Here is a 25,704-nt window from a genome sequence, read left to right as displayed (position 1 = left end):
CACAGTTTTGAGGCCCTGTTTCTTAGAGAATAATAATCTTAAATGGATACAATTTTAACTAGACCACTGGGTGGGAAAGTTCCATTGTCCAAAAGCTGTTTTCATCATTCCTGAGAGTTTCAGTATTTTTTTGTTTTGTTTTGTTATTTCGTGAAAGGGGTTACAGAGTCTTCTAAGATTGGATGGACAAGGCCAAAGTCAGCCTTTCCTGGATGAGGTGAAATTCCTGGCTACGTGACCATGCCCCCTTCTCTGAAGGATGCTATCTTGTGTTTGCAAAAGGCAGAGGAGGGACTTGCACGTTTTACTTCCCTGTTGTAAATATTCTCGTGCAAAACAATATTTAAAAGTAAGGTAGGAAGTTTATACATTTGAAAAATCTTTTGGTCAGGTTTTGATAGCTTTGTCTGCCTTGGATCAAATGATCTTGTGTGGCCACATCTACAAGCTGTGCTTTAAAATATGAACTCCATGTCAACGTGGCACAGGGTTTCCTGAATTAGCTTTATGGAATCCTTGCACATCATTGAACTCTGAGCACCATGTGTTCAGAACCTTCATTTTAATTTATTGGTAGCATCACTAAAGAAATGCTGAGAGCTACAAGCAGGGTATAGAGAACAAAATGAAAAGGAAGGAGTCAGAATTTAGCTGATCTGATGTACAGGGTTGAAGTGGCAAATTCATTCTACCAGCGAAATGGAGAAAAATGTGAGGTCACACCTGGGAGGGAGGCCACAGAATGTATCCAAATTCAGGCATAGGATGTCCAGAATCCAAATGACTTTTCCAAAATTAGGATCACAAGAAGGAGAAATGGAGAAACAATGCATACATGAATGGGACAGACAGAAAGTGGTGGAATTTCTGGAGAACAAGCCATCGTTACATTTTTACTTGGGAACTACAGGTGTGGGTTTAGCTTCTTTGGTTAAGGAGTTTGATGCTGGCATTGTATAAAAGCAGCCACCTGATGGCTGTGTAACCAAAGACAGATTACTTAAGTGCTCTGAGTGTCGGTTTCCTCATCCATAAAATGGAGACAAAAATGAGAACTAGGTTATGAGTCTCCATCCTGATTTCTGGAACCACCGTGAGGTGTAAATAAGGTGCAGTCAGGAATACATGGTCCAGTGCCTGACACAGAGTAAATTTTCAGTAAATATTGCCTTTGATGACTATGTCAATATCCTATACAATATTTATGAAATTTAAAAAAACTGTGTGGAGATCAATTGTGATTGTCTTTCATAACTTACTGGTTAGTTCATAGTTTGCTGGAGGTCAGCAGTCAGGGTTGTGACCATGGGAGTGTGTGAGAGCCTAGGCTATGTCTGACTAATGTCCAGGGCAGAAAGAGCCATCAGCAAACTAGTGGTTTGAGTTCTTTAGCAAATCCTCTAGGGCACTGATTTAAACAAAAGCCCTTGGTTTTATCACAGACTTTAGGATAAAAATGTGTGACCAGTGTGAAGGGCAGTAGGCTCTGGTCAGAACGAAGGGCCCTTGATGCTTAAGGAAAGAGTTCAGAAAAAGAAACCCAAGAAAGACAGGAAGGGCGGGAAGCAAGAAGAGAGTCAGAAACAAAGACTGAGTTTCAAGGAGAAGAGAGCAATCCACTCCACAACATCTGAGACAAAGCAGAGGGGTTCAGGTCAGACAAAGACACAGAAGAATCCATTGGCACTGATCACTTGGAGTCATGGGTGATCTCTGCAAGAGTGTTGTCAGGAGAGAGGGGGCCGAAGGCAATTATCACCTGCTGAGGAGTGAATGGAGATGAACTCTAGCCAGCCTGGTTAGCTATTTTTTTTAAAGAAGTTTGACAGAAAGGAAAGACAGGGAAAGGATGGCAATCCTTTGGTCACTGCACCTGTAAGGTCTAAAGGGTGTTTATATTAATATGGGGAAATATTGGCATGTTTAAGGACTGAAAGAGAAAGGCCAACATCAAAAGGAAAGTTAGAATATCCCAAGACAAAGGAGATATCTCTTGGAATAAGGTTATACTTGTAATCCCAGTGAGCAGGGTACAGTGTGTGTGTGTGTGTGTGTGTGTGTGTGTGTGTGTGTGTGTGTGGTGGGGTGGGAGGCAGGAGAGGGGGCAGGTTGGTCCTGAATGGAAAGTGAAAAGAACTCATCTTTCCATGCAGAAGAGAAGAAAGTAGGAGCTGATGCAGATGCAGAAGCTGTGTAGACTGGGGAGGAGGAAGTTGAGTAGAGGATTTGAAGATAATAATGATCATTTGCGATGGTTAGCTAAGATGTGAAATTCTCTCCATGTTCTCAGGAGACCATAAGGTAGGCATAAAGAAGGTTGGGTGGGTTGAGTATTCCTCAACCTTTCAGGCTGATGTACCTTGGGTCCCTGTGGTCCAGGTGAGCCTTCAGGACCTGGGAATCCCTTCAGGCCAGGAGAACCAGGGGGTCCAGGAAGACCTTTTTCTCCCTATTAAAACCAAAACAAGAGAAGAAATACACAGAACAGAAACTCTTCAACAACATACACAGCCTTAACCATTGTTTTTTCCCCTTTATGACTTGATAACGTTTTTGCATAGTCCCGCCCCCCCCCCCCCCCCCCCCCCCGCCCTTAGATGTAAACAAAAATCAGCCCGCAGCAATGAGTGGATCAGTAACTGAAAAGCTGCCGGCTATTAGCATTGTCCATAGGCTTGGAAGTGCTGGCCCTTGATCTGTAAGAACGTTAGCCCAAATGGCAGAGTTAACTGAGCAGGGAGAGAAAGAAAAATAAAATGCAGACTGGAGGGGAAACCCAGTTAGAAAGATTGAGGTCAGTAGTGTGTTTGTTGAAAGATGGAGATAGTGAGGACAAGGCACAGGAATGCTGTTGGGAGTGTGCATAACTGCTCTGCAGCTTGAAAAGAACAACATGCAGGCTGTGGGTCTTAGTTCTTTCTTGATTACACAGGAATTCGTAATTCAATATGATATTCGTGCAGGAGATGTAGGAGAGATGTCAAGGGTGGCATAAGTATCAGTGTGAGCTAAATAGTTTTTTTTTAGAAAGAGTCAGATGATATGGAAAAGCCCCTAATAATGAGTGAGTGTAAGTAATTCAGGCCCAATGTGTTACATGGTTCTCTGTCAACAAAGAATCTTCCCATGGAAGTGGATCCTGGAGTTTCTATTCAACAGTAAAGGCCACCAGTTAATTCAGTCAATTTAGTTACACAATTGGCAAATTATATTTTAAAAGAGAGAGAGACAGAGACAGAGAGAGAGAGAGAGAGAGAGAGAGAGAGAGAGCATACACCCAATAAAAAGAGAAATATACTCCTCTCAATACTCAAGTTCCTTCACACATCCTAGAATAGCATCTTGAACACAGTAGGGATTCAATACTGCTTCTAGAATGTGAGAATGAATCACAGTTTCCATCATGAATCTGAGAAAAAACCCTAAATCAACTACACATGAATTTTAGAATAATTTAAAATAAATAGAATAATAGCTATTATAGTGATCATATAAGTTATGATTATTTTATCTAGAGAGCTTAAAATATATTCTTTTTAAAATACTTTTAAGCAGTTACCTTTCAATATTGTTAAGTAAATCATTAATGTATCTGAGGAAAGGGTTTTGTGAACAAAGACACAACTTTAGTTCTGCCTCTGTCTTTATTATCACAGATTGCAAGTTAATGGAGCGAATTAATGAGATTTCACCGCATTCCCTTTTTTTTGCCCCTTGAATTCTGCAATGGAGCCACTTGCCTCTGATAAATGTTTGCCTCAAGTAGAGCGCTGCTACAGGATCCTTCCACCAGGGGGCGGGCCTGCATCAACGCCACAGGACTTAAAATTGTAGCATTTCAATGTTTAGTTTATGTCAAAGAGAGTGAATTAAGTTATTTCCAGTTGTTCTCTCGTGTTTAGCAAAATTGTAAATAGGGTATACATCAACTTCCCTTTTCACTAACTTGCCATTTCTCCTTTACAAGCCAAGAGAGTTAAAATAACTGCCTGTATTTACACAAGTTATCTGAAGCTCCTCTAAGCCCTCCCGCCCACCCCCCTTTTTTTTCAGGTTAATTTTTACATACAATTACTTTAATATTGGATTTGGGGAGTGGAAGAACACACTGCTGATCTTCCTGCCCTTAATGAAAGAAGAGTGTGAGCTCCAGGATGAGCTCCAAAGAGAAAAGAAGCAGAATTAAGGTTTTATTTTTACCTTCTCCCCTTTGGTCCCACTGCAGAAGCACTGGCCTTTGTCCGTGCAGACACAGCCCTAGGAAGAGGGAGAGAGGAAGGGTTTTGGGTAAAAACAGCTTAGTAATTCCCAACTGACTGGGCAAAAAGCAAACATAGTTTTCTATTCTGAGAGCGTTGAACACTGATCATTAGAAGTGATGAGATGCTGTGGCAATGTATCAATAGAAACAGAGTAGATAAGGGAGAAGCTGTTGCACATGGAAGAACTATCAGATGATTGTACATCATTCTCATGGTATTTAAGAATTTTAAGGAATTTGTTCATGGAAAAAAGCCAACCGTCCTTTTTTTTTGTTTTGAACAATATATATAGTTGAACCATATGAAATTGCCATTGTTGTTGGTAGAACATGGTCTGATGTTGGCAAGTGTCATAAGTTCAGCATAATGTACATGTATGTATTTGGGTATATTAATTGGTAGCATCTTCTGAGGTTGATTCTAAGGTTTTCTTTTCTTGAAATAATTCAAGACGGAGAAAAGATGATTAATACCCATGATATGTCTTTAAAGATAAAAATAAACTAATTCACTAATGCTAATATCAAAGTGTTCTTATTAAAAAACAAAAATTTGAACTGTGTGTTTGGCAGCTCTTATCTCCCTAACTAGTCACTTTGACACACAACCCTGACTTTCACACTTACGCACATGCCAACTCTGATGAAGGCCAGCAGAGGAACAAAAGAGAAATCGTTTCATCTAGTGGATTTAAAATTTGTTTTGACACACATTCTATGGTTATATATTTATCTTTAGTCTTTGGGTTAATATCAACTAAAAATGTGTTCTCTTTCTCTACACTGCGCCCTTCCCCCCCAAAAAAATTAACTGACAGCAGAGGCTGGGCAAGGGTAGGAGATGTGCTGACTGGGAAGAAAATTTTTAAAAAATTGCTTCAGGTAGTCCCAAAGTCCCAAAGTTGTGTAATCAAAATAAAAATATTCAAACAAAAAAATCTTTAATTGAACGTATTTCCTGAATATAGGGCAGTAGACTATGCTGTCATTCAAAAGAGGGAGTAGATAGCAATTTCAGACATTCATCATATATCCTCACCACATTTTCATACTAGTACATCACAATCTATATTAATAGAGAGCAACTGATTGAAAAGAAAAGTATGTATTTTCCCCAAGGTTTGGATAGTTGGTATTTTTTTAACAGAGAGGAAGGGAGAGGGATATAGAGATAGAAACATCAATGGGGAGAGAGAGTCATTGATCAACTGCCTCCCGCACACCCCACACTGGGGATCGAGCCCACAACCTGGGCATGTGCCCTGACCAGGAATCAAACAGTGACCTCCTGGTTCATAGATTACTTAGCCAGAAGATACAGCAGCTGTATAGATAATCCTAACCTGGATATGTATTTTTTATTGATTTTAGAGGGAGAGGAACAGAGAGGGAGAGAGAGAGACATTGATGTGAGAAACTTTAGTCGGTTGCCTCCCGCATACTCCCTAACAGGGGATTGAACCTAAATTCTGGGTATGCCCCCTGACCAGGAATTGAAACCCATGACGTTCAGAGTAAGTAACAACACTCTAACCATGACTTTCAGAGTAATTAATGACACTCTAACCAGCCAGGGCACAGTGACCATATTTTTATTTTCATTAATTTTAATTCATTTTTTGGGGTCTATTTTTGAAGTACTATGAATATATTAATGGACTAAAACCCATTAATTACTGTTCAATTGCTAAATCCATTAAAAACCAGTCTGGCCAAATGCCATTACTAAGAAGGCATAACTAATGGATATTTCTTAAGCAATATTTTTATTGTTTTTCCTCTTCAAACAATAAAATACCTTTTAGTTTCCATATTCCATCACGAAGAAATCATTTGTCTTGAACAGAAAGCTCATAATAATGTTCTTATGTGCTAACCATTAACACATCAGGAAGAGACCCAAGGTTATGGTGATGTTTTAGCACTTTTGCATATTCAACAGTTAAACTTGTGAAAATCATTCTTTTAATAGTCACATTCATTTTTTATGACAATAACCTTACTTTGAATGTAAAATAAACATTGATAGTAGAGAATTTTAAAAGGTTTTGAAATTCCAGAAATCACAGGTTTTTCATTTATAAGCATCATGTACCATTGGGGTCTCAAACCAATATTTTATTAAGCAAATAAATTGTGTGTATGCTCATGTCGGTCAGGTCTACAAAGGAGTTATCCTCAGGTTTCCAGCTACTTACTAGAGCTTTGGACAAATTACTTAATCCTTCCAAGTTACCTCATCTGTAAAAGAAGATGCAGAGCGAGTGCCCTGCACTGAGTAAAATAGTCAATGGAGACTACCCTTCTCTCTTGTTTTGCTGCAATATCCTATGCCAAAGGATATACATGCTACTGTGCAACCCTTCCTTCTGTCAGGTGGAATTAGTCATCGTCTTCCCAGACAATTCCTCCTGAAGGGGGTTGTCTAGTGCCAGAGAGCTGGTCTTCATTCTAAGACCAATGGTAAGCAAACTGAGAAGTATTTTGGTTCAAGTACAAATGCATTAACTACAAACATTAATAGTACTCTTAGAGTATATTAAATATGTTAGTCAATTAAGAAAATATTATGTGTACTAGTATATGAGCACACACACAATTTGTTTGCTTAATATAATATTGGTTTGAGACTCCAACAGTGTGTGATGCTTATAAATGAAAACAATCAAATATATTTTACAAAGGCAGCAGGCAATTCCAGGAATGCTGGTCAGTTGTCTCTTGTACTTTTCTCTTTGTCTCTATTCCTGTTGTGCTCATGAAGGCCCATATATTGCCTGCAGGTCCATATGGCAGAGGGGTTAACAGGAGACTTCCTGGGCCTGAATCCCAGCTCTGCCAAGTCACCTGTGTGACTTTATGTGATCTCTAGTGCCTCAGTTTCTGCATCTGTAAAATGGGGTCAAATGGGTTAACACTGTTAAAGTACTTAGACAAGTACATAAGATGTGTACTGGAACAGACTCAGCCCAGAGATGGCACCATAGGGATCTGCCAATAAACCTTGGTAAACTCACCCTTCTCTTCCTAGTTACATCTTTACTGTTTTGTCAGTTCTTCACAAATTTATTGTTTCTTTGTCCAAAAGATCTCAAAGCTCCCTGCTCTGGTCACTTCTTGGTGTCTTCATTCTCCTGTGAAGGCTCCCACACACATGTAAAAATTTAATAAAATGTGTGTGCTTTTCTCCTGTTAATCTGACTCCGTTGCTTTAATTTTCAGGTCATTCAGGGACCCTAAGAGGGTCGAGGAAAACTCTTTCCTCCCCCACAGCTGTTTCTGTGGGCTACCAACAGTGTGTGTGTTTACTAACTTATTAACTTAATATTGCTATTTTTAAATGCTCATGAGTTAAGGTTTATTATGTTTACTAGACTGCAGGTAGGAGCTGTGTCTGGCAGGCAATAAAAAATTATCTTTTTATTCCTAAAACTAATAAATGATCTAATTACGCACACACATTTTTTTTTCTCTTTATGAATAGGCCAGGAAATAATTTTTGAATAATTTCAGATATTTCCTATTTCTATTCTCAGAACAGCCCATGCCCAGTTTACATGCATTCTGCTGCCCTCTGTCCAATCTCTCCTCCCCCATGCCCAGCCCAGCCCAGCCCAGCTCAGCCTGGGTTAGCATAAGGGGAAGTTGGCAACATTCAAAGCTGGTTCACACTCTACTGAGCAGGCCTGTTGATTTTGCAATATATTTATTGACCCTCTGCCCAGCCAATAGCCAGAGGCGAAAGTTTTTGTGTGTGAAAAGCATCAACCATGTGCGGGCAGCTGTGCCAGACAGAGTCCATGGGCTGTTCTTTGCCCTTCCACCCATGTCTGCCTTAAGCAATTGCCCCTGAGCCTTGACAACACGCCCTCCAGTAAAGAGGGGTGCCACCCGTGTGCTGCTTTTTCAGTGGCCCCTTCTTCCCCATCCCGAGCCGCTGTCCCCATACTTGGATATCACAGAAATCTCTCTGCAACTGCCACTTCCTATCTTTCAACTGCTGTCCAGAGAGACATCCCCAGTCTAGACATCTAACCCAGCCGCCCATCTGTGATTTTCTGGATGACAGCAAGCATACAGATCATTGGCGCTGACTCAGAGGTCCCTGCTACATTTGGGAATGAACAATACGTTGAGGGAGTTTTACACATCTTCCATAATGCAGTGAGTGATATTTAGATCTATAATCATGAACTTGGGGCTGTTAGTTGTTTATTTTTTGCCCTGATCAGTACTATAATGATAGCGATAGTTAACATTTTTGGAGCACTGACTGAGCATCACCCATAAGACAAGACCACCTTTTCAAATGGAAGTCTCCTTTGGATTCCAGAAAAGACTCTGGTGTCACATAATCTGAAAATATGGACACTGCTTGAGTAGCAATATTATCCTGAATATTAAGCAGAAAAAAACAGGCTCACTTATGTATGGAAGAGTTAAGCCAGAAAGAGAGTTGATTAAATACCTTTATTTGTGTCCGCTCCTTTTGAAAACCAGAATAAGATGATGGATAAAAAATAAAATAAGGAATAAAGAAAGTATCAACCCAAAGATAAGGAAAACAGGTGAGAAGACTAAAACAGATAAAAAGTGTCAATTAATTTTTGCGAGATGGATGGCGAGTGGAAGCTCAGGTTGAGTGGAACAGGACCTTGTTATTGCTGTGGCACATAGTCTCTGTTTTAATAAAAGGTAAGATATAAAAAGAGAAAATAGAAAATAGACTCAAAAACAAGATAAATGTTTCTGGGAAGCAAAATGCAATAGCAACAGAAAGCAGTGGGAGGGCTGATGCCTGAGAGGTTGGACTAAGTCTGGCAGCCTACTGTGATACCTGGAGTTTGGTTACTGTACAAAATGGGGAGCAGGAGCCAAGAAACAGCATTTGATACTACAGTTGACCTTTAATGCAGGTGTTAGGGGCACTGACCCCTGTGCAATCAAAAATCTGCATATAACTTTTGACTCCCCCCAAACTTAACTACTGATAGCCTTCTGCTACTAGTAAACAGAAGCCTTACTGATAACATAGAAGTCAATTAACACATATTTTGTATGTTGTATGTATAACATACTATATTCTCACAATAAATTAAGCTAAAGAAAATGTCATTAAGAACATTATAAAGAAGAGAAAATATATTTACAGTATTTATTGAAAAAAAATCCACGCATAAACGGACCTATGCAGTTAAACTCATGTTGTTCCAGGGTCAACTCTATTTGGATTGGGGTCATGGAGGATTCCCAACTGAGGCAGTTCCAAAAAGGGGGGGCACAGGCAGAGGAGGAAGAGAAAGGAAACAACCGAAGTTGAAATGCAGAGCTGTGGTAGCCAGCCTCTGAAGTGCTCCCCCATAATCCCTCGTCCTGGGGTTCATGCCTTTGTATAGTCTCCTCCCACACTGGACCAGGGTTGGTCTGTATGACCAATAGAATAGGGCATTCGTGATGCTATGTCACTTCTGAGATTAAGTCATAAAAAGACATTGTGATGTCCATTCTCTCTCTTGGATTACTTGCTCTGGGGAAGCTTACTGCATGTCAAGTCAAGGCCTTATGAAGAGGCCAAGGTCTTGAAGAGTTGAGGCCCCCAATAACAATCCTGCAAATGAGCTATCTTGCAAGTTAACCTTCCAACCCTATCAAGCCTGAGGTGACTATTGCCCCAACCTTCAGCTTAACTGCAGCCCCTTGAGACACCTTGAGACGGCACCACTCAGCTAAGCTGCTCCCAGATCCCTGACCCTCAGAAAATGTATGAAATAATAAATGTTTGCTGCTTTCAACTGCAAAATTTTGGGACAATTTTTTAGGCAGTAATAAAGAATATAGGGGTCCACCTAAAATTAAAAAAAATGATGAAAATGATGAAAGAGAAATTCAGGAGATTTTCCCAGAAAATAAAACAAAAAGTAAAGAGATAAACAATCAGGAAAAAAAAGCCAAGAAGGTTTAGGGATAAATTCAGGAGGCCCAGTGTCTGACCAACAGGAGTTTCTGAGATACAACAGAGAGAGAGAAGAAAGGATAAAATTATCAAATAAATAATAAATGAAAGAATTTTTGAAAGTAAAAAAGTCAAATGTTCAGATGAACAGAGCCCCCTAAATGTCATCCTCTCATAAGTTCAGGCACCTGGGGCACGTTATCACAACATTCCAGAACCCTGGAGACGAAGATCCTAGAAGTAAGCAACAAAAGTCACATATAAAAGTATTGGAATTAACATGGCCTTGGATGTGTCAAGTGTAATAATACCACAGGGAGATATGGCAGGAGGCCTTTAGAATTCTAAGGGAAATGGATCTTCACCTCAGACTTTACACACCAACTGATCCCGTGTTTGAGGAAACACAGACATTTTCAGATATGTAATGAATCAAAGATATTACCTTACAGGCACCCATTCATAGAAAACCACTGGAGGATGTATTCCACTAAAAGAGGAATTAGGCCAAGAAAGGGAAGGACATAGTGTCCAAGAGAGACTCTAACTAGGGAAGTCTGTCTCGGGAGGACCTGGTACAGCTGACCCTGATTGGAGCCACGGTGTGGGGGCCGCCCCAGGACACCAAGAAAATAGTCTGATGGGTGTGACAGTAGAAAATTTAAAATTTCAGGAAAAATCAAAAGTTTGTCTAGAAGCAGTGGCTGAGCAGTGAACCAATTTTCATAAGCATACACTAATGATTTAACAAAAGTTAGGATATGAGCATGTTGGAAAGGTTTGAGAAAAAGGAGGGCAGTGGATCATGGAAAAGTCCTCACTTCCCAAACTGCAAGTCAGTCAATAATACTAAATTGGGAAATTGGGAAATAGTTTTATAAGCCTGTTTTGTGTGTGTGTGTGTGTGTGTGTGTGTGTGTGTGTGTGTGTGTGTTTCAGAAATATGGAGGTCAATAATGGAAGAAACAGCTATAGGAGTTGAAAGTGGAGAGGAAGTTGGGAGAATGCAGCCAGGAGAGGAACTTTGTTTTTGTTCTAAGTCTTTAATAGTGCATGTATTTTATTATTACTTTTAATATTTTATAGTACTTATTTTTGTTTTTTACTATCTGTCTACTTTACTTCACTAAAAATGAACAAGAAAAGATAAAGTTCATTTAGAACAACAAAAAAGAAAGTTCATCTCAAAAGCAGAAAATTTCCTCTTCTTTTACATTTAAAGTCCTACAATTTATTATTTTCTCAAGTTAAGTTCATCTGAAGCGATGCTTTCCTTCAATTTGGAAAACTACCAATTTCGTGTTGACTTCCTGGTAGAAAAAAGTACAGTGAGAATAAACATAGGAAACTTTTAAAGAAAAGATTCAGGCAGTTGATGAGAAAAACCTTAAGTTGGCAATTCTTTGCAGACCAAGGTAAAGCCCAGAGGTTGCCTGACCTCTCACTTGCTATGCATTCTTCCAATGTCGTAACTCAGAGAACATGAAGACTGCAAGAGGCCTTAGGGTTCATCTGTCTTATACTGATTCTGAGGTTGGTCCAGATTTTATGTGGAGCCCAAAACTTCTCATTTCCCCTTGGGCAGATGAGCTGCTTGCAGTTTGGTGAGACTGTGCAGATGTAAAAGCAGAGCCATGTTGCATGTTAGCTCTCCTGCACAGAGCTTTGGCAGATTGGAGAACCAGGGCCCAATAAGTCTGGGGGCTTTGTCTCAGGGGTGATCATCTTAGAGGAAAATAATATTTATGGCTGAATTGGGCTCTGACACAATTCTTGGCTGGGGTTGGTCACCACTATGAAACTATCTTCTTCCTAGAAGGGGAGGACTGTAGATGCTGTCCAGTTCACGCTGATTGGGGCTGGACATAAACCAGTAAATCACTAATATAACTCTAAAGAATAAGAAGGCAATCTGATACCCTGAATTTGCTTTTTCAAATGTATGATAGAAACGTTTGGGGTGTTTTTGCTGCATTTGTTATGATTAACACACTTCTTTGATGACACCAGTTCAAATCAGATTGTAATTAAGAAAAATCTCCCTCTTTAGTTCCATGGCGTTCTAATAGAAATAGAGGATCTCAGTGTTTAGTATCCATGAATTACCTGGAGCCCCTAGTGATCTTACTTTTTCCAGGAGCCCATGGCCCAGGGAGTAGGTCTGAGGACCTAGAACCTGCATTTGAAAAGGAGATTAAGAATCTCCTTTACATATCAAGCATTAATCAGGAACTAAGACTCCCCTAGAAAATTTCTGTGGTATTTATGAAATAAGAAAACAATTTACTTTTAAAAATAGAGGATAGCCGAAACCGGTTTGGCTCAGTGGATAGAGCGTCGGCCTGCGGGCTGAAGGGTCCCGGGTTCGATTCCGGTCAAGGGCATGTACCTTGGTTGCGGGCACATCCCCAGTAGGAGGTGTGCAGGAGGCAGCTGATCGATGTTTCTCTCTCATCGATGTTTCTAGCTCTCTATCCCTCTCCCTTCCTCTCTGTAAAATATCAATAAAATATATTAAAAAAAAATAGAGGATAGCTGAGATTATCAACTATTAATTATAAAGTCCCCATTATACCTCTTCCCTGATTAAAATCATTTCTTCATTCCCTATGGCCAGCAGTGTCAAGTCTAAACTTATCAGTGTGATGTAAGAGGCTTTCTGTATTCTGGTCCCCACTATTGACCCCGCCTCCGTGGCCACTAGTCACCCCGAGCACTCTTTCACATTCCTGTGCTTTTCCATGCGGCCCTTCTTTGACCTGAATGCCCACTGTTCATTCTCCTTGCTCAGCTTGGCTAAGTCCTGCCCTTCCTGGAGTAGTTCAAAGGTTACCTCTTTCTGGAAGACCACTTTTCTAATCCTACAGGTAGTTAGTTGCTTTCTCATCTGTTTTGTGCTAAGTGCTCTTACAACATATCTAATTGCATTGTAATTATTTGTTGACATGCAATTTTCTCCAATACCTGAAAAAGGACAGTTCGTGGAACAGGGGAGAGGGGAGCAGTTCTCCCAGGTGGAAACTGTTCCCATAGGTGTGTCACGTGACTTAATGGGCCTTCGGGGGTGGGGGAATCCATATACATGGAAAGGTACAAAGAGTAATAGAACATATACCCTTCATTTATCACCCAGGGTAGGAAAAAGCACATTACAAATACAGTGCAAGTCTTTAGTGTTGTCTCTGAATCTTCAGTTAAATTTGTTCTATAAAACTGCCGTATTCTGGCCCAGGCCGATGTAGCTCAGTTTGTTGGGCATCTTCTGTTCACCAAAAGGTTGCCAGTTAGATGCCCCGTCAGGGCACATGCCCTGGTTGCAGGCTTGATCCCTGGGGGCATGCAGGTGGCAGCCCATTGATGTAATGCTCCCACATGGATGTTTCTCTCTCCTTCTCTCTTCCTTTCTCTCTAAAAATGAATAAAAATATTGGGGGGAAAAACCTGGGGAAACTGAACAAGCTGCACTCTGTCCTGCTCTGGTCCATGCAGGGAAGAATCCTTGTGGAAAGTGAAATGTTGGTGAGAGTCAGTCTTCAGCAAGTACAGGAAATCAGAAAGAAATACAGGCTCCAGGAAATCTGCATAAATCGTCAGCAGAATTTGGATTTCCCATGGATTTGAGACGGCACTCAAAGAATTTTACGTCATTTTAAACCTCAAAGGACAGGATACTCCCAGATAGCACTGGGGCTACAATTACAAAAAGTAGATGCTCAGTAAATGCCAAGCATATGAAAAGATAGATTACATGGTACTAAATGCATAAAGTTGGTGGTAGGTGTAATTTACACAATGATGTAAGACATATGATTGTTATTAAAGCAGCAAAAGGTTAACACTGAAACTGGGCAAATGCCAAGTACAATGCAATGCTTCCTGGCACTGAAAACAGATTACAGGGAGATAAGCATATATATATAATGATGACAGCTAGAGTGAGACATCATACAAAAACAAATAGGAAAATGTAAGCTATGTCTCTGGAAAAACAAACATTTGGATACTTCAGACATTTTGATGATTGAATTTTTCTTCTCATGTAGGTGACTAATACCAAGTAAACAAAATTTTAGGAGTAGACAAATGAGAAAACCACAGGTGAATTCACGAGTCCTTGGGATTAGCAGTGGGAGGAAAAATCCACCAGCGGGCAGAGTATATTGGTATAAATGGGAAGGACACTAAGATAAGAGCAGATGCATGAGCTGGACCAGTGGTCGGCAAACTCATTAGTCAACAGAGCCAAATATCAACAGTACAACGATTGAAATTTCTTTTGAGAGCCCAAAACCGACTTCTGCCCATGGGCCATGAAGTTTCAATCGCACTGTACGTGCACGCCCGCACGTGGTATTTTGTGGAAGAGCCACACTCAAGGGGCCAAAGAGCCGCATGTGGCTCGCGAGCCGCGGTTTGCCGACCACTGAGCTGGACAGCACAGTAAGTGTTTTGAAAAGGCAAAGATGAAAGAGAAATAATGAGTCAGAAGACAGAGGTTTCATCCTATACTATTTCTTAGATCAGAAGAGTCTGCTCAATGGTGGTATGTTTTGTGAAATTACAAAAGGATATGAGAAATGGAATTGTTATTAATTCTGTATTTTAGAATAAAAAATACAAGTAGACAGAAATACCCTAATTTAGAATGCAAAGCAATTGAAATTCAGGTCTAAATTTTAAGCATTTTTGGAGCTCTCCGAGATAATTATATTTGCACACTTTCCTAATATTTGCTTTGCTTCTCTGTTAATATTGAAAATATATTTTAGTCGTTGCTAAATAGAGTTTGATTGTTTAGCTTGGATCCACAGAGCGGGCACATAGATAGCCTGCTTCACTGTTAGTTTAGGAGGGAAGCTACAGAAGGAACAACAAAAGCGCATTTAAATTAGTTTCTTAAGACAGAGATGTAATCAGTATCATGTCCTAATTTAAGAAACTTCAGTGTTTTTCATATCTTCTTTATTTTGGTAATCCTATAGATTTTATTGTATTTTTAACTTTTTAAAAAATATATATTTTATTGATTTTTTACAGAGAGGAAGGGAGATGGATAGAGAGTTAGAAACATCGATGAGAGAGAAACATCAATCAGCTGCCTCTTGCACACCCCCTACCGGGGATGTGCCCGCAACCAAGGCACATGCCCTTGACCGGAATTGAACCTGGGACCCTTGAGTCCACAGGCTGATATTCTATCCACTGAGCCAAACCGGTTAGGGCTGTATTTTTAACTTATTATTTATTTTATTTTTCCATCACCATTTATCCTCTCCATGCCCTCTTCTACCTCCATCCCACCCCCCACAATCACCATACTGTCATGACATCTTTTTAAAATGTGCGATTGCATTTTAGAAATCCTAAAAGGGGGTTTAGCTATTCTGGAAAGTTTGAATTCAACATGATTACATATATATGTAGACCTGTCACAGTCCTTTAATAAGACTGGCAGTCAGGGCTAATGAGAGCAGCAGTGTTGTGGGCTGTGCTACAAGTGATTTGACAATGTTGATATTTCCTTCCAGTTCAGGTATTTCAAGACACTAACTCTGGGAGTTCCCTTGTGTAGTTGAATGGTGAATGTGAATATCGCAGCAATGCCCAGAGTGTCCTTGGCCCTCCAGCAAGCATGGTCTTGTTTGCAGAAACATTCTGGAGGGTGGAACCAGCAAAGCCAGTAATGCCCAAAATGATGTTTAACTTTCAGGCCTCCACATTTTAATATTTTATCTCAAAAAAAAAAATGCTTAGGTCTCATCAGATGGTGCTCAGGAGTCTATGAGCATATTTTTCTTGCACAGACAAGATTTCATAAGGGGTTGGTTACATACATTATGGCATGTCAATACAGCCAGGCATATTACCTGGAAGAGAAGATATGACATTAAGTGAAGAAAAAAGGTTCTAAACAATGTGGTCATATTTTTTTATGAAACATACATGTATATGTATAGAAATTCTGGAAGTACATACATAGAATGGTTAAAAATGGTTACTTCTGAGAGTGAGAGTATGGTGATTTTTACTTTTTACTTCCTTAAATTGTTTTAAACTTTTTTGCATGCACATTACTTCATAATCAGGAAAAATCAATAGTTTTCATTTTTTTTTAAATAAAAGGAAATGGTGATGATTAAGAGGGAATGGTAGACTGTTAACCTATTCACAAAAAAAAAAATTCATTGCTGAGAAAAGTGTATGTTTTAGGTTAGGTTTATGTTTGTTTCTCATTTCAATTCTACATTCTAAGTCAATTAAATCAACAAAAATTCTAATATAAGCCTCAGACATTCAAGAATGAATCAGTCTGAAAACAAATATTTTCAGGTACACTTTTCATTTTTGTGGAGTAGCCCTTAGGTAAGGATGTGATAAGAAAGTTCTTAAAACAGACGCCCAGACTATAAGCCCTATGAGTTATAAGAAGGCTCTTTAGAATATGGGGCACTAAATAAATGAGAAGGAGGCTAACAATACCTGTGACCATGTTTCAGGTATTGTTCAAAAACTTCGCAGTGAGTCTCAAGTTCTCTACATACAAATCTTTGAAATGTTTTTTACTTACACAACCAGTGCCTATAATTCACAATGAACAGGCATTTGAAGAATGGAAAGCCAGTTGTACACCCAGAGATAGCATTGGGCTATGAAGTGTTTTTATAGGCTCTAGTTAAGAAATACAAAATGAAAAAAGACACAATTCTGGACACACTCTATAGTGATCTGGATTCAGAACAAGAAACAGAGAAAAGGTTATGATGCTGAATTGTCAAAAATATGACACTTTCTTTAAAATGTACAAGAAACAAACAACATATGCCTAACTCAGAGAAGAGACACATGATAAAATTGCATCATAGGAGAATTCTCTAACAGAATATTGGAAATATTAATGGCATGTTTGATATGTTCAGAACTTTAATATACTTGAGTTTAAAGATGCCCTACGAATAACTCAACATAGCCTTTAATTTTTAGATGGAAAAAAGTAATAATTATGTTAAATATATATTAATAACCCTGCTCTTTTCCAGTGTGCATATTAAGGGATTATAAGACACCAACATTGTTTTTTACTGGTACTAGATTATAACAAATTTTCACCTGAATTACTATTCCTAATTTTGTGATTTGGTACATAAAAGTTCCTAAGTCATATAGATTTTTCTCATTATGTGAAAAATAAAATGAACTAGACTCCAATTTACTTAAGCAATTTTCAGAATTGATTCTCAAATTCTCTATATGACATGGAGTTAGTTTCTGTCTAGGAACATCTGTTGTTGCTGCTAAAATGCAATCAGAATCTTTGTGACCTTGGGCTGTAACTCTAAGTCACGAGCCTCTTATCACACAAAAGGCAGGAACAAGAATTTACATCTCTTAGGTGTGGTTTAGAGCAGGGACAGAAATACAGCCAGAGGGCAAATCTGGTCCACCGCCTTTTTTTATCTGGCTCTTGAGCTAAGAATGGTTTTATGTCTGTCTTTAGATGTAAAGACAACCAGCTTTTCCAGAAATAAGGTTGTTCAAATTGTTGAAGACATTGCCTCTTGACCCACAAAGCCTAAAGTATTTGCTGTCTGACTCTTCAGAACAAGTTTGCTAACCCTTGGCACAGACAGCAAGAAGACTCGAGTTGTTTTTCAGACTGTGTGATCTTGGGCTCTTTAAGGACACTATCAGGGTCTCCATACTCTTATGCCATATAAGATCTCTTTTAGTTTGATTCTAGTTTGTGTTTATGCTATTTAGGACATCCTTAATAAGCCTGATGTGCACAGCAGGCGGAGACTAGCATTGCACCCTTGACTTGCCTTGGAGGAAGACAGCTGGGTCAGGATGAAAGGAAGTAATTACGGTGTTTACAAATTTCTAAATGTCAAAACAAAAAGTCCGACCAAAACAAGTTTGTTTATGAATGGGCAAGGCTATTCTGAATGAGTTGAGAACCCTTTCTAGTGCAAGGGTCTTGAGTTTTCCTTTAAATGGGCTTATATTCTCCAAACACATAAGGGCAATGTTGTTTTAGATTCTGAAACCTCTCAACTACTTTCACCAGGAACCTTCAAGTTGTGGAAGTTCACCACACAATAGGGCCTGACAGCTGAGGCCCCAGAGTGAGAGCTGACAATGTTCTTTTAGCAGTAACACAAGAGCAGCATGTACTGGGGATGACCAAGAGCCACAAAGAGTGAGAAGCATCATTTCAAATGTAGATGGAAGTTTAGTGGGACCATAATAGCCAAAACAGATCCAGATAAAATAATCAGGGAGGGAACATGCCATTCTAGATTTCAGGACTTATGTAAAGCTATAATAATGAAGACACTGTGGTGTGGATGTAGAAACGGACAAACGGATTAATGGAACAACATGGAGAATTTAGAAATAGACCAGCCATATATGGAAACCTTATATAGAACAGGGTCAGCACTGCACATGGAGGGGGGGGCAGGGAAGGAGACACTGTTCAGTAAATGGTTCTGGTCCATTGGTCATCCATAGAGGAAACAATGCAAAGCTTCTCCGACTCATACCTCAAATGAAAAAGACAAATTTTAAAACTTTTAGAAGGAAATTTCAGAGTACATCTTTATGACCTTGGGGCAGGGAAGGATATCTATATATACAAAAGCTTAAGCGACCAAATGAGCGAACAACCGAACAACTAATAGACCAGTCGCTATGACGTGCACTGACCACCAGGGGGCAGACGTTCAATGCAGGAGCTGCCCCCTGGTGTTCAGTGCGCTCCCACAGTGGGAGTGCTGCTCATTACCAACCCGTCCTGGCGGCCCACCAGACTAGCAGCAGCCTCTCTCTCAGTAGTCCTGCAGGTCCAATCTCGGGAGAATGGGCCAGTCACCAATGGACCTGCACTGCCCACATGATCCTGACAGCGCTGCCGGTCTTCTGGAAGTTGGCCTCGGGCACCGTGGCCGCTTCCCCTCCCTAGATGCTTCTCAAGGAAGAAACTATATAAAAGCAGCCGCCAGCTGGCTTCCAACCACCTGGTGCAAACGTCAGCTGGATGGATCCAGATCCCAGGCTGGCAAGGGCATCCCACTACCCGCCATGAATTTCAATCATTATGAAATAGTACTACCTTGATAAATATTTTTGAAGTAATTTACTTGCTTCCATGTTATTTTTAAATTTTCTCAAGAAAATGTACACATCTCTGGTGTTATTTCTGACTATAAAAATAATTTTCAATTTAAAATGTCTATTCTGTAACCATGAGGTATAATAAAAATATTGTATGTCTTGAGGCACTGAAAACAAATTCTCTTATGCTAGAAAGGAATATTATAATGTTTGTGCTACTGCAGAGACTGCCAAACTAGAACAGTAGAATTTTGTTATTGAGTTTTAGCTTTAATATATAGATAAGACTATTTAAAACTGTGAAATAAAAGAAAATATATTAAATTTCAAGATAACATGTGGAAATATTATATTATTTTGTAAAGAAACCAAATTTACATTTCTGCTTAAAGAAACTTCTGTTTCTTATCCTATCTAATAAAAGAGTAATATGCAAATTAACCATCACTCCGCTACACCCACAGCCACGCCCACCAGCCAATCAGGAGTGAATATGCAAATTAACCCAACCAAGATGGCTACGGCCACAGAGAGCAGGAGGGAGGCTTGGGTTTCCCTGGCAATGGAGGAAGCCAAGCTTTCCGCCTGCCCTTGCCAGCCTAGGCCTCCACTCAAGGCTACAAAGTTTCAATGAGAGAAGATACATAAAGCCAAACAGAAATGGCTGCCACCACAGAGCAAGCAGAAGGCTTGGCTCCGCTCCAGGCTACAAAGTTTCAGTTGTAGAAGATAAATAAACCCCAGATACCAAGGCCTCCGCTTGGGTCGCTGGGGGGCATGGCCGGCCTGCAAACCACCACAGGCCCCTCCCCAGGCCACCCCATGCCCCAAGGGAACCCCCACCCTGATCCGGGACACCCTTTAGGGCAAACCAGCTGGCCCCCACCTGTACACCAGGCCTCTATCCTATCTAATAAAAGAGTAATATGCAGATTGACCATCACTCCAACACACAAGATGGCTGCCCCCATGTGGTCAAAGATCCTGCCCCCATGTGGACACAAGATGGCTACCACAAGATGGCCAGCAAAGGAGGGCAGTTGGGAGGGACCAGGCCTGCAAGGGAGGGCAGTTGGGGTGATCAAGCCTGCAGGGGAGTGCAGTCAGGGGTGACCAAGCCGGCAGAGGAAGGAAGGTGGGGGTGACCAGGCCTGCAGGGAAAGGCAGTTGGGGGGACCAGGCCTGCAGGGGAGGGCAGTTAGGGGTGACCAGGCCTGCATGAGAGGGAAGTTGGGGGGGACCCAGGCCTGCAGGAGAGAGCAGTTGGGGGGGACCAGGCCTGCAGGGGAGGGCAGTTAGGGGTGACCAGGCCTGTAGGAGAGGGCAGTTGGGGGGGGACCCAGGCCTGCAGGGGAGAGCAGTTGGGGGGGAACAGGCCTGCAGGGGAGGGCAGTTAGGGGTGACCAGGCCTCCAGGGGAGGGCAGTTAGGGGTGACCAGGCCTGCAGGGGAGGGCAGTTAGGGGCAAACAGGCTGGCAGGGGAGCAGTTAGGCATCAATCAGGCTGGCAGGGGAGTGGTTAGGGGGTGATCAGGCTGGCAAGCAGAAGTGGTTAGGGGCAATTAGGAAGGCAGGCAGGCAAGCAGTTGGGAGCCAGCAGTCCTGGATTGTGAGAGTGATGTCTGACTGCCTGTTTAGGCTGATCCCACCGGGATCGGGCTTAAACGGGCAGTCGGACATCCCTTGAGGGGTCCCATATTAGAGAGGGTGCAAGCTGGGCTGAGGGACACCCCCCCCCATGCACGAATTTTGTGCACCGGGCCTCTAGTCTATATATATAAAAGCCTAAGCGACCATCGCAACTGAACGGACAACTGAACAGGCTGCATGGGGTGACCAAGCTGGCAGGGGGGTTAGTGAGGGACAATCAAACGACTGAGCAGCAGGCTGTGTGGGGCGACCTGGCTGGCAGGGGGGTTAGTGAGGGGTGACCAAATGACTGAGCAGCAGGCTGCGTGGGGCAACCAGGCCAGTAGGGAGGTTAGTGGCAGGGGGGTTAGTGAGGGATGACCAAATGACTGAGCAGCAGGCTGCGTGGGGTGACCAGGCCAGCAGGGGGGGCAGTTGGGGCAACCAGGCCAGTAGCGGGGGGGCAGTTGGGGGCGATCAGGCCGGCAGGCAGAGGCAGTTAGGGGTGATCAGGACAACAGGGGGGCAGTTAGGGGCGATCAGGCAGGCAGGCAGGTGAGCGGTTAGGAGCCAGTGGTCCAGGATTGTGAGAGGGATGTCCGACTGCCGGTTTAGGCCCAATCCCCAGGATTGGGCCTAAACTGGCAGTCGGACATCCCCCAAGGGGTCCTGGATTGGAGAGGGTGCAGGCTGACCCCCCTCCCCCCCCCCCCCGCCGTGCACAAATTTCATGCTCCGGGCCTCTAGTTTGAAATATAATAGAATGTTTCCATGGTTTTCATTTACACATTGTAAAAGGTGAACCAAGAGAGTGAACGAATCCAGTTTTCCATCACAGTATGCCACTCCATGCACTGTGGACCCTGAACACGACCAGTCATTTCCAAATATAATGCAAATACTACAAACTGGCTTGATTTTGTGTTTATGTGCACACCTGACAACACAAGTTTTTGTTCTGAGGATTCAGACACAGAGTAGGGAAACATTTTAAGTTCCTTTATTAAACATTTCCCTAATTAAAGAGGGTGCTACATATAAACAACTTCATCAAAATGTGGGTGAAGCAAGTGTGGGGATAACATTTTAAAATCCCTGGATTCTTAGTCCTGTGTCCAGCGAGGCAATTGTTGGGTAACAGGATTAAGCCAAGAAAGAGGCATTCAGAAGAAAAATACAAAGAAGAAATTCTGTTAGCCTGTCTCTAGAAACTCAAAATTCCTGTATTTTTTTTTTTTTGAGAATTGCCAGTATATTTTATGAAGTTGAGTCACTTTGTTATTTCTAAAATATTTATAAGAGTAAAATTTTTGGCAGTTGTGTTTTTTAAAATATATATATATTTTATTGTTGATAGTATTAGAGATATCTCCTATTTCCCCCTCTTTCCCCTCCCTCCTTTTAGCTCCTATCCACCCACCCAGATCTTCACTACCCTATCGCCTGTGTCCACGGGCTATGCATATTTCTGAGCCATCATTTGCATGGGCCCCTTCACATGTGGTGGATTAAATAATGTTTGTGAGATTCCCTAACAGGAATATAGTAAAGGAGAAGGGGGGAAGAGTAAAGGAAAAAGAAGAAAAAAGTGAGTTAGAAGTAATGATGGAGAGAGAAAAGAAACAGAAACAAGGGAAGAAAAGATTTCTATGAGGGTTGTACCAGGTGGTCCCTAAAATAATAGCTTAGATTTATTGAACATTCACATGGCAGGTACTATTCTAATTATGCTATTTCTTCTATTGATTCATTTAATCCTTGTGATATATTACAGGTAACAAAACAAAACTGAGGCAGAGAGTAATTATGTTAATTTTGCCAAAGTCCTATATAATAAAAGCGTAGCATGCAAATTGTCCCCTTGACTGGGAATTTGTCTGGGAGTTTGACCAGGGGGCAGTTCCATCTGGGGGAAGGGAGGGAGCCCCCAGCTGGCAGCCAGCAGCTGCTAGGGACCCTACCAGTGCACAAATTTTGTACACAGGGCCTCTAGTAAGTAATAGAACTTGGACTTGAATTCAGGTAGCCTAGCTCTACTATGTGCTATCACATTGGTTCTCAACCTTTTTAATGCAATGACCCTTTAATACAGTTCCTCATGTTGTGTTGACCCCCAAACATAAAATTATTTTCGTTGCTACTTCATAACTGTAATTTTGTTACTGTTATGAATTGTAATGTAAATATCTGTGTTTTCCGATGGTCTTAGGGTCTACAGCAGCGGTTCTCAACCTGTGGGTCGTGACCCACAGGTTGAGAACCGCTAGCAGGATCGCCTAAGATCATCGGAAAACACAGATATTTACATTACAATTCATAACAGTAGCAAAATTACAGTTATGAAGTAGCAACAAAAATAATTTTATGTTTGGGGGTCACCACAACATGAGGAACTGTATTAAAGGGTCATTGCATTAAAAAGGTTGAGAACCACTGTGCTATCAAGATGCCACCCAGTGATGACATTCCTGCTATAAATTACTATTCTCATGAGAATGTAGGCTCCATACTGCCAAGGATCTTATCATTGTTTTTGTTTTTTTTACTACTGCATCCCCAGGTTCTATTTAAGATTGAATGTGAGTCAGTGAATATTTATTAAGCTCTTATGATGTGCCTGGCTCTGGTCTAGGTCCTGGAGATCTGGCAATGAACATCCCACACTCAAAGAGCTTATATTCTAGAGAGATGTGCTTGATATGTGGTATTTTTGGAATATTGTTGCTGAAAATAAAATGAAATGAGACATAAAAATGAACTTTGCTCCTGTAGTATATGGCTTTTTTTTTTTTTTTAATACCAGAATCATCAGTCCAATACAGACAGCAAACTTTGGTTGTCAAAGAAAGACAGCTATAGTCATAGAAGTTAGGGCTTCAAGAAACACCTACATAAGAATGGTAACATTTGATAGGAAGGACAATGAAACAAACAAAAAAAAATATGGAATAACCCCAAGGAAAATACAGACAAGTATAAACTACATAGCTGTCTGAACAAAGGGGAACAATGTATTGCAGGCAAGCTAGAACTCGGGATGACCTGATGTTGACACCTCAGTGTTACAGTGCACTGGACACATCAGGTTCCAACGAGCCTTCGTTTAATAGTACAGAGTAATACAACAGTTCTGCAAAGGAATTCTGCACCTGGATTTTCATGCTGCTAACCAACCTTGAAATCAAACTGCTAAATAGAGCTTAATGCACTGGCAAATCTTGAAGTCCTCTATTTTATTTATTTATTTATTTTTTTTACCAGTGTTCAGGTTAATGGTTAAGGGTTGGTATGTAAAATGTACTATAGTTTCCTTTCAGTACTTTAGTTAATCATCCCGTGGTGTCTGAAGAATCTGTCAAAACAAGTAATGGCAAACTAGACTCATGCCTCATTTGGGATCAGGGGCTGCTTAGGACAAAATGACTCTGGTTATCTGTTTCCAATAGACAGGAGTCATTGATGTCAAGTGAGAAATACATACAGTTGGAATGCTTGAGTCCCATAGATGGTTTTAAATCTCTCGTTCCATTCAGAATCCTTTCTGTTTTACAATTGTTTTTGACTGCTGTCTGTAGCAACATATGGTATTTCTCAGTTTTTTAGAATGAACTATTTGTTTCTTTACACACACGACCCCACACCTTGGATTTCACAGTCTATTGAAATCAAGGTCAACTGGAAACTAATACTCTGGTCTCATTCTTCTTTTTGTGCCTTTAGACTTTAACTAAAACCATTGACTGAGAAGATAACCCCATGTACAATATAAGTCTGGGATGTGACATATTTGCTTTTCCAATTCTAATATGTTGGGTTTTCTTTCTTTCTCTTTTCTCATTTTGGATTCTGCTTTTTGATCCTAGTTAACTATGTTGCTCCTATTAAACAGCTATTAAAATTTTGCCAATAGGAAAAATTATTTTCCTCCTCAGTGGAAAAGTTTTACATCTTAAAACTACTCATGAACTTGTGAACAGAGGATTTTTTTCCCCAACAGAAAATATTTCCTTGCTCTTTACACAGATATTGTTCAACTTTTATTTTCTGGGTTCGTTCTTCTTGGAGCTGATTGGCCTAGACTAATTGGCAGAGGTGAGTCAAGGTAACATCTCAATCTAACTAAAATAAATGTATTTGTTCAAGCAAAACCATTAAAAAAAAAGACACTTTATGATTTTTAAATTAAAATTAAGCCCTAACTGGTTTGGCTCAGTGAATAGAGTGTTGCCTGGGGACTGAAGGGTTCTGGGTTGGATTCTGGCCAAGGATACATACCTGGGTTGCAAGCTCAATCCCCACCCTGGTCAGGGCGCGTGTAGGAGGCAACCAATCAATGTGTCTCTCTCACATAGATGTTTCTCTCTTTCCCTGTCCCTCCGCCTCCCTTCTGCTTTTTCTAAAAATCAATGGAAAAATATCATCGCCTGAGGATTGACAAAAAAAAAAAAAAAAAAAATTAAAAATTTAAATGTGAAAAAATAAAATTTATAACCTAAACTTAAGTAAATGTAAGAAAAAAAATTCTTTCAAGTTTTTTGAATGTTTCCATGTTTTTAATAAAATTTAGGAAAAAATTCAAACTGAAACAAAACAAAAATAAGCATGTATTTGATATTTATAGTTGAACATTAAGCCATAACTTTTATTGTGAATTAACATCATGTAACTGATTACAGGGACAAGTTTACAAGGACGAAGTGCAGAGAACTAGGGTGCCTGCTTCTGGGGAGTGCATCGGTTTCTAGAAT

At 40.6% G+C, this 25,704-nt stretch overlaps 1 protein-coding gene across 1 annotated transcript in view; it reads right to left on the bottom strand.

The window, feature by feature from the left end:
• Window positions 1-25,704, bottom strand: part of COL4A3 (collagen type IV alpha 3 chain) — a gene marked incomplete at its 5' end in the record, with an annotated part of 120,583 nt that overhangs the window by 60,696 nt on the left and 34,183 nt on the right. The window contains 2 exons of the mRNA XM_080670483.1: window positions 2,360-2,449; window positions 4,201-4,257. Of these exons, the coding sequence (XP_080526609.1) occupies window positions 2,360-2,449; window positions 4,201-4,257 (147 nt within the window). The remainder of the gene's footprint in view (window positions 1-2,359; window positions 2,450-4,200; window positions 4,258-25,704) is intronic.

The sequence above is a fragment of the Plecotus auritus genome, assembly GCF_963455305.1.
Source record: "Plecotus auritus genome assembly, chromosome: 5".
NCBI lineage: Eukaryota > Metazoa > Chordata > Mammalia > Chiroptera > Vespertilionidae > Plecotus > Plecotus auritus.
The sequence above is the reverse complement of the archived record's forward strand: the minus strand, read 5'-3'. Positions and strand labels throughout refer to the sequence as shown.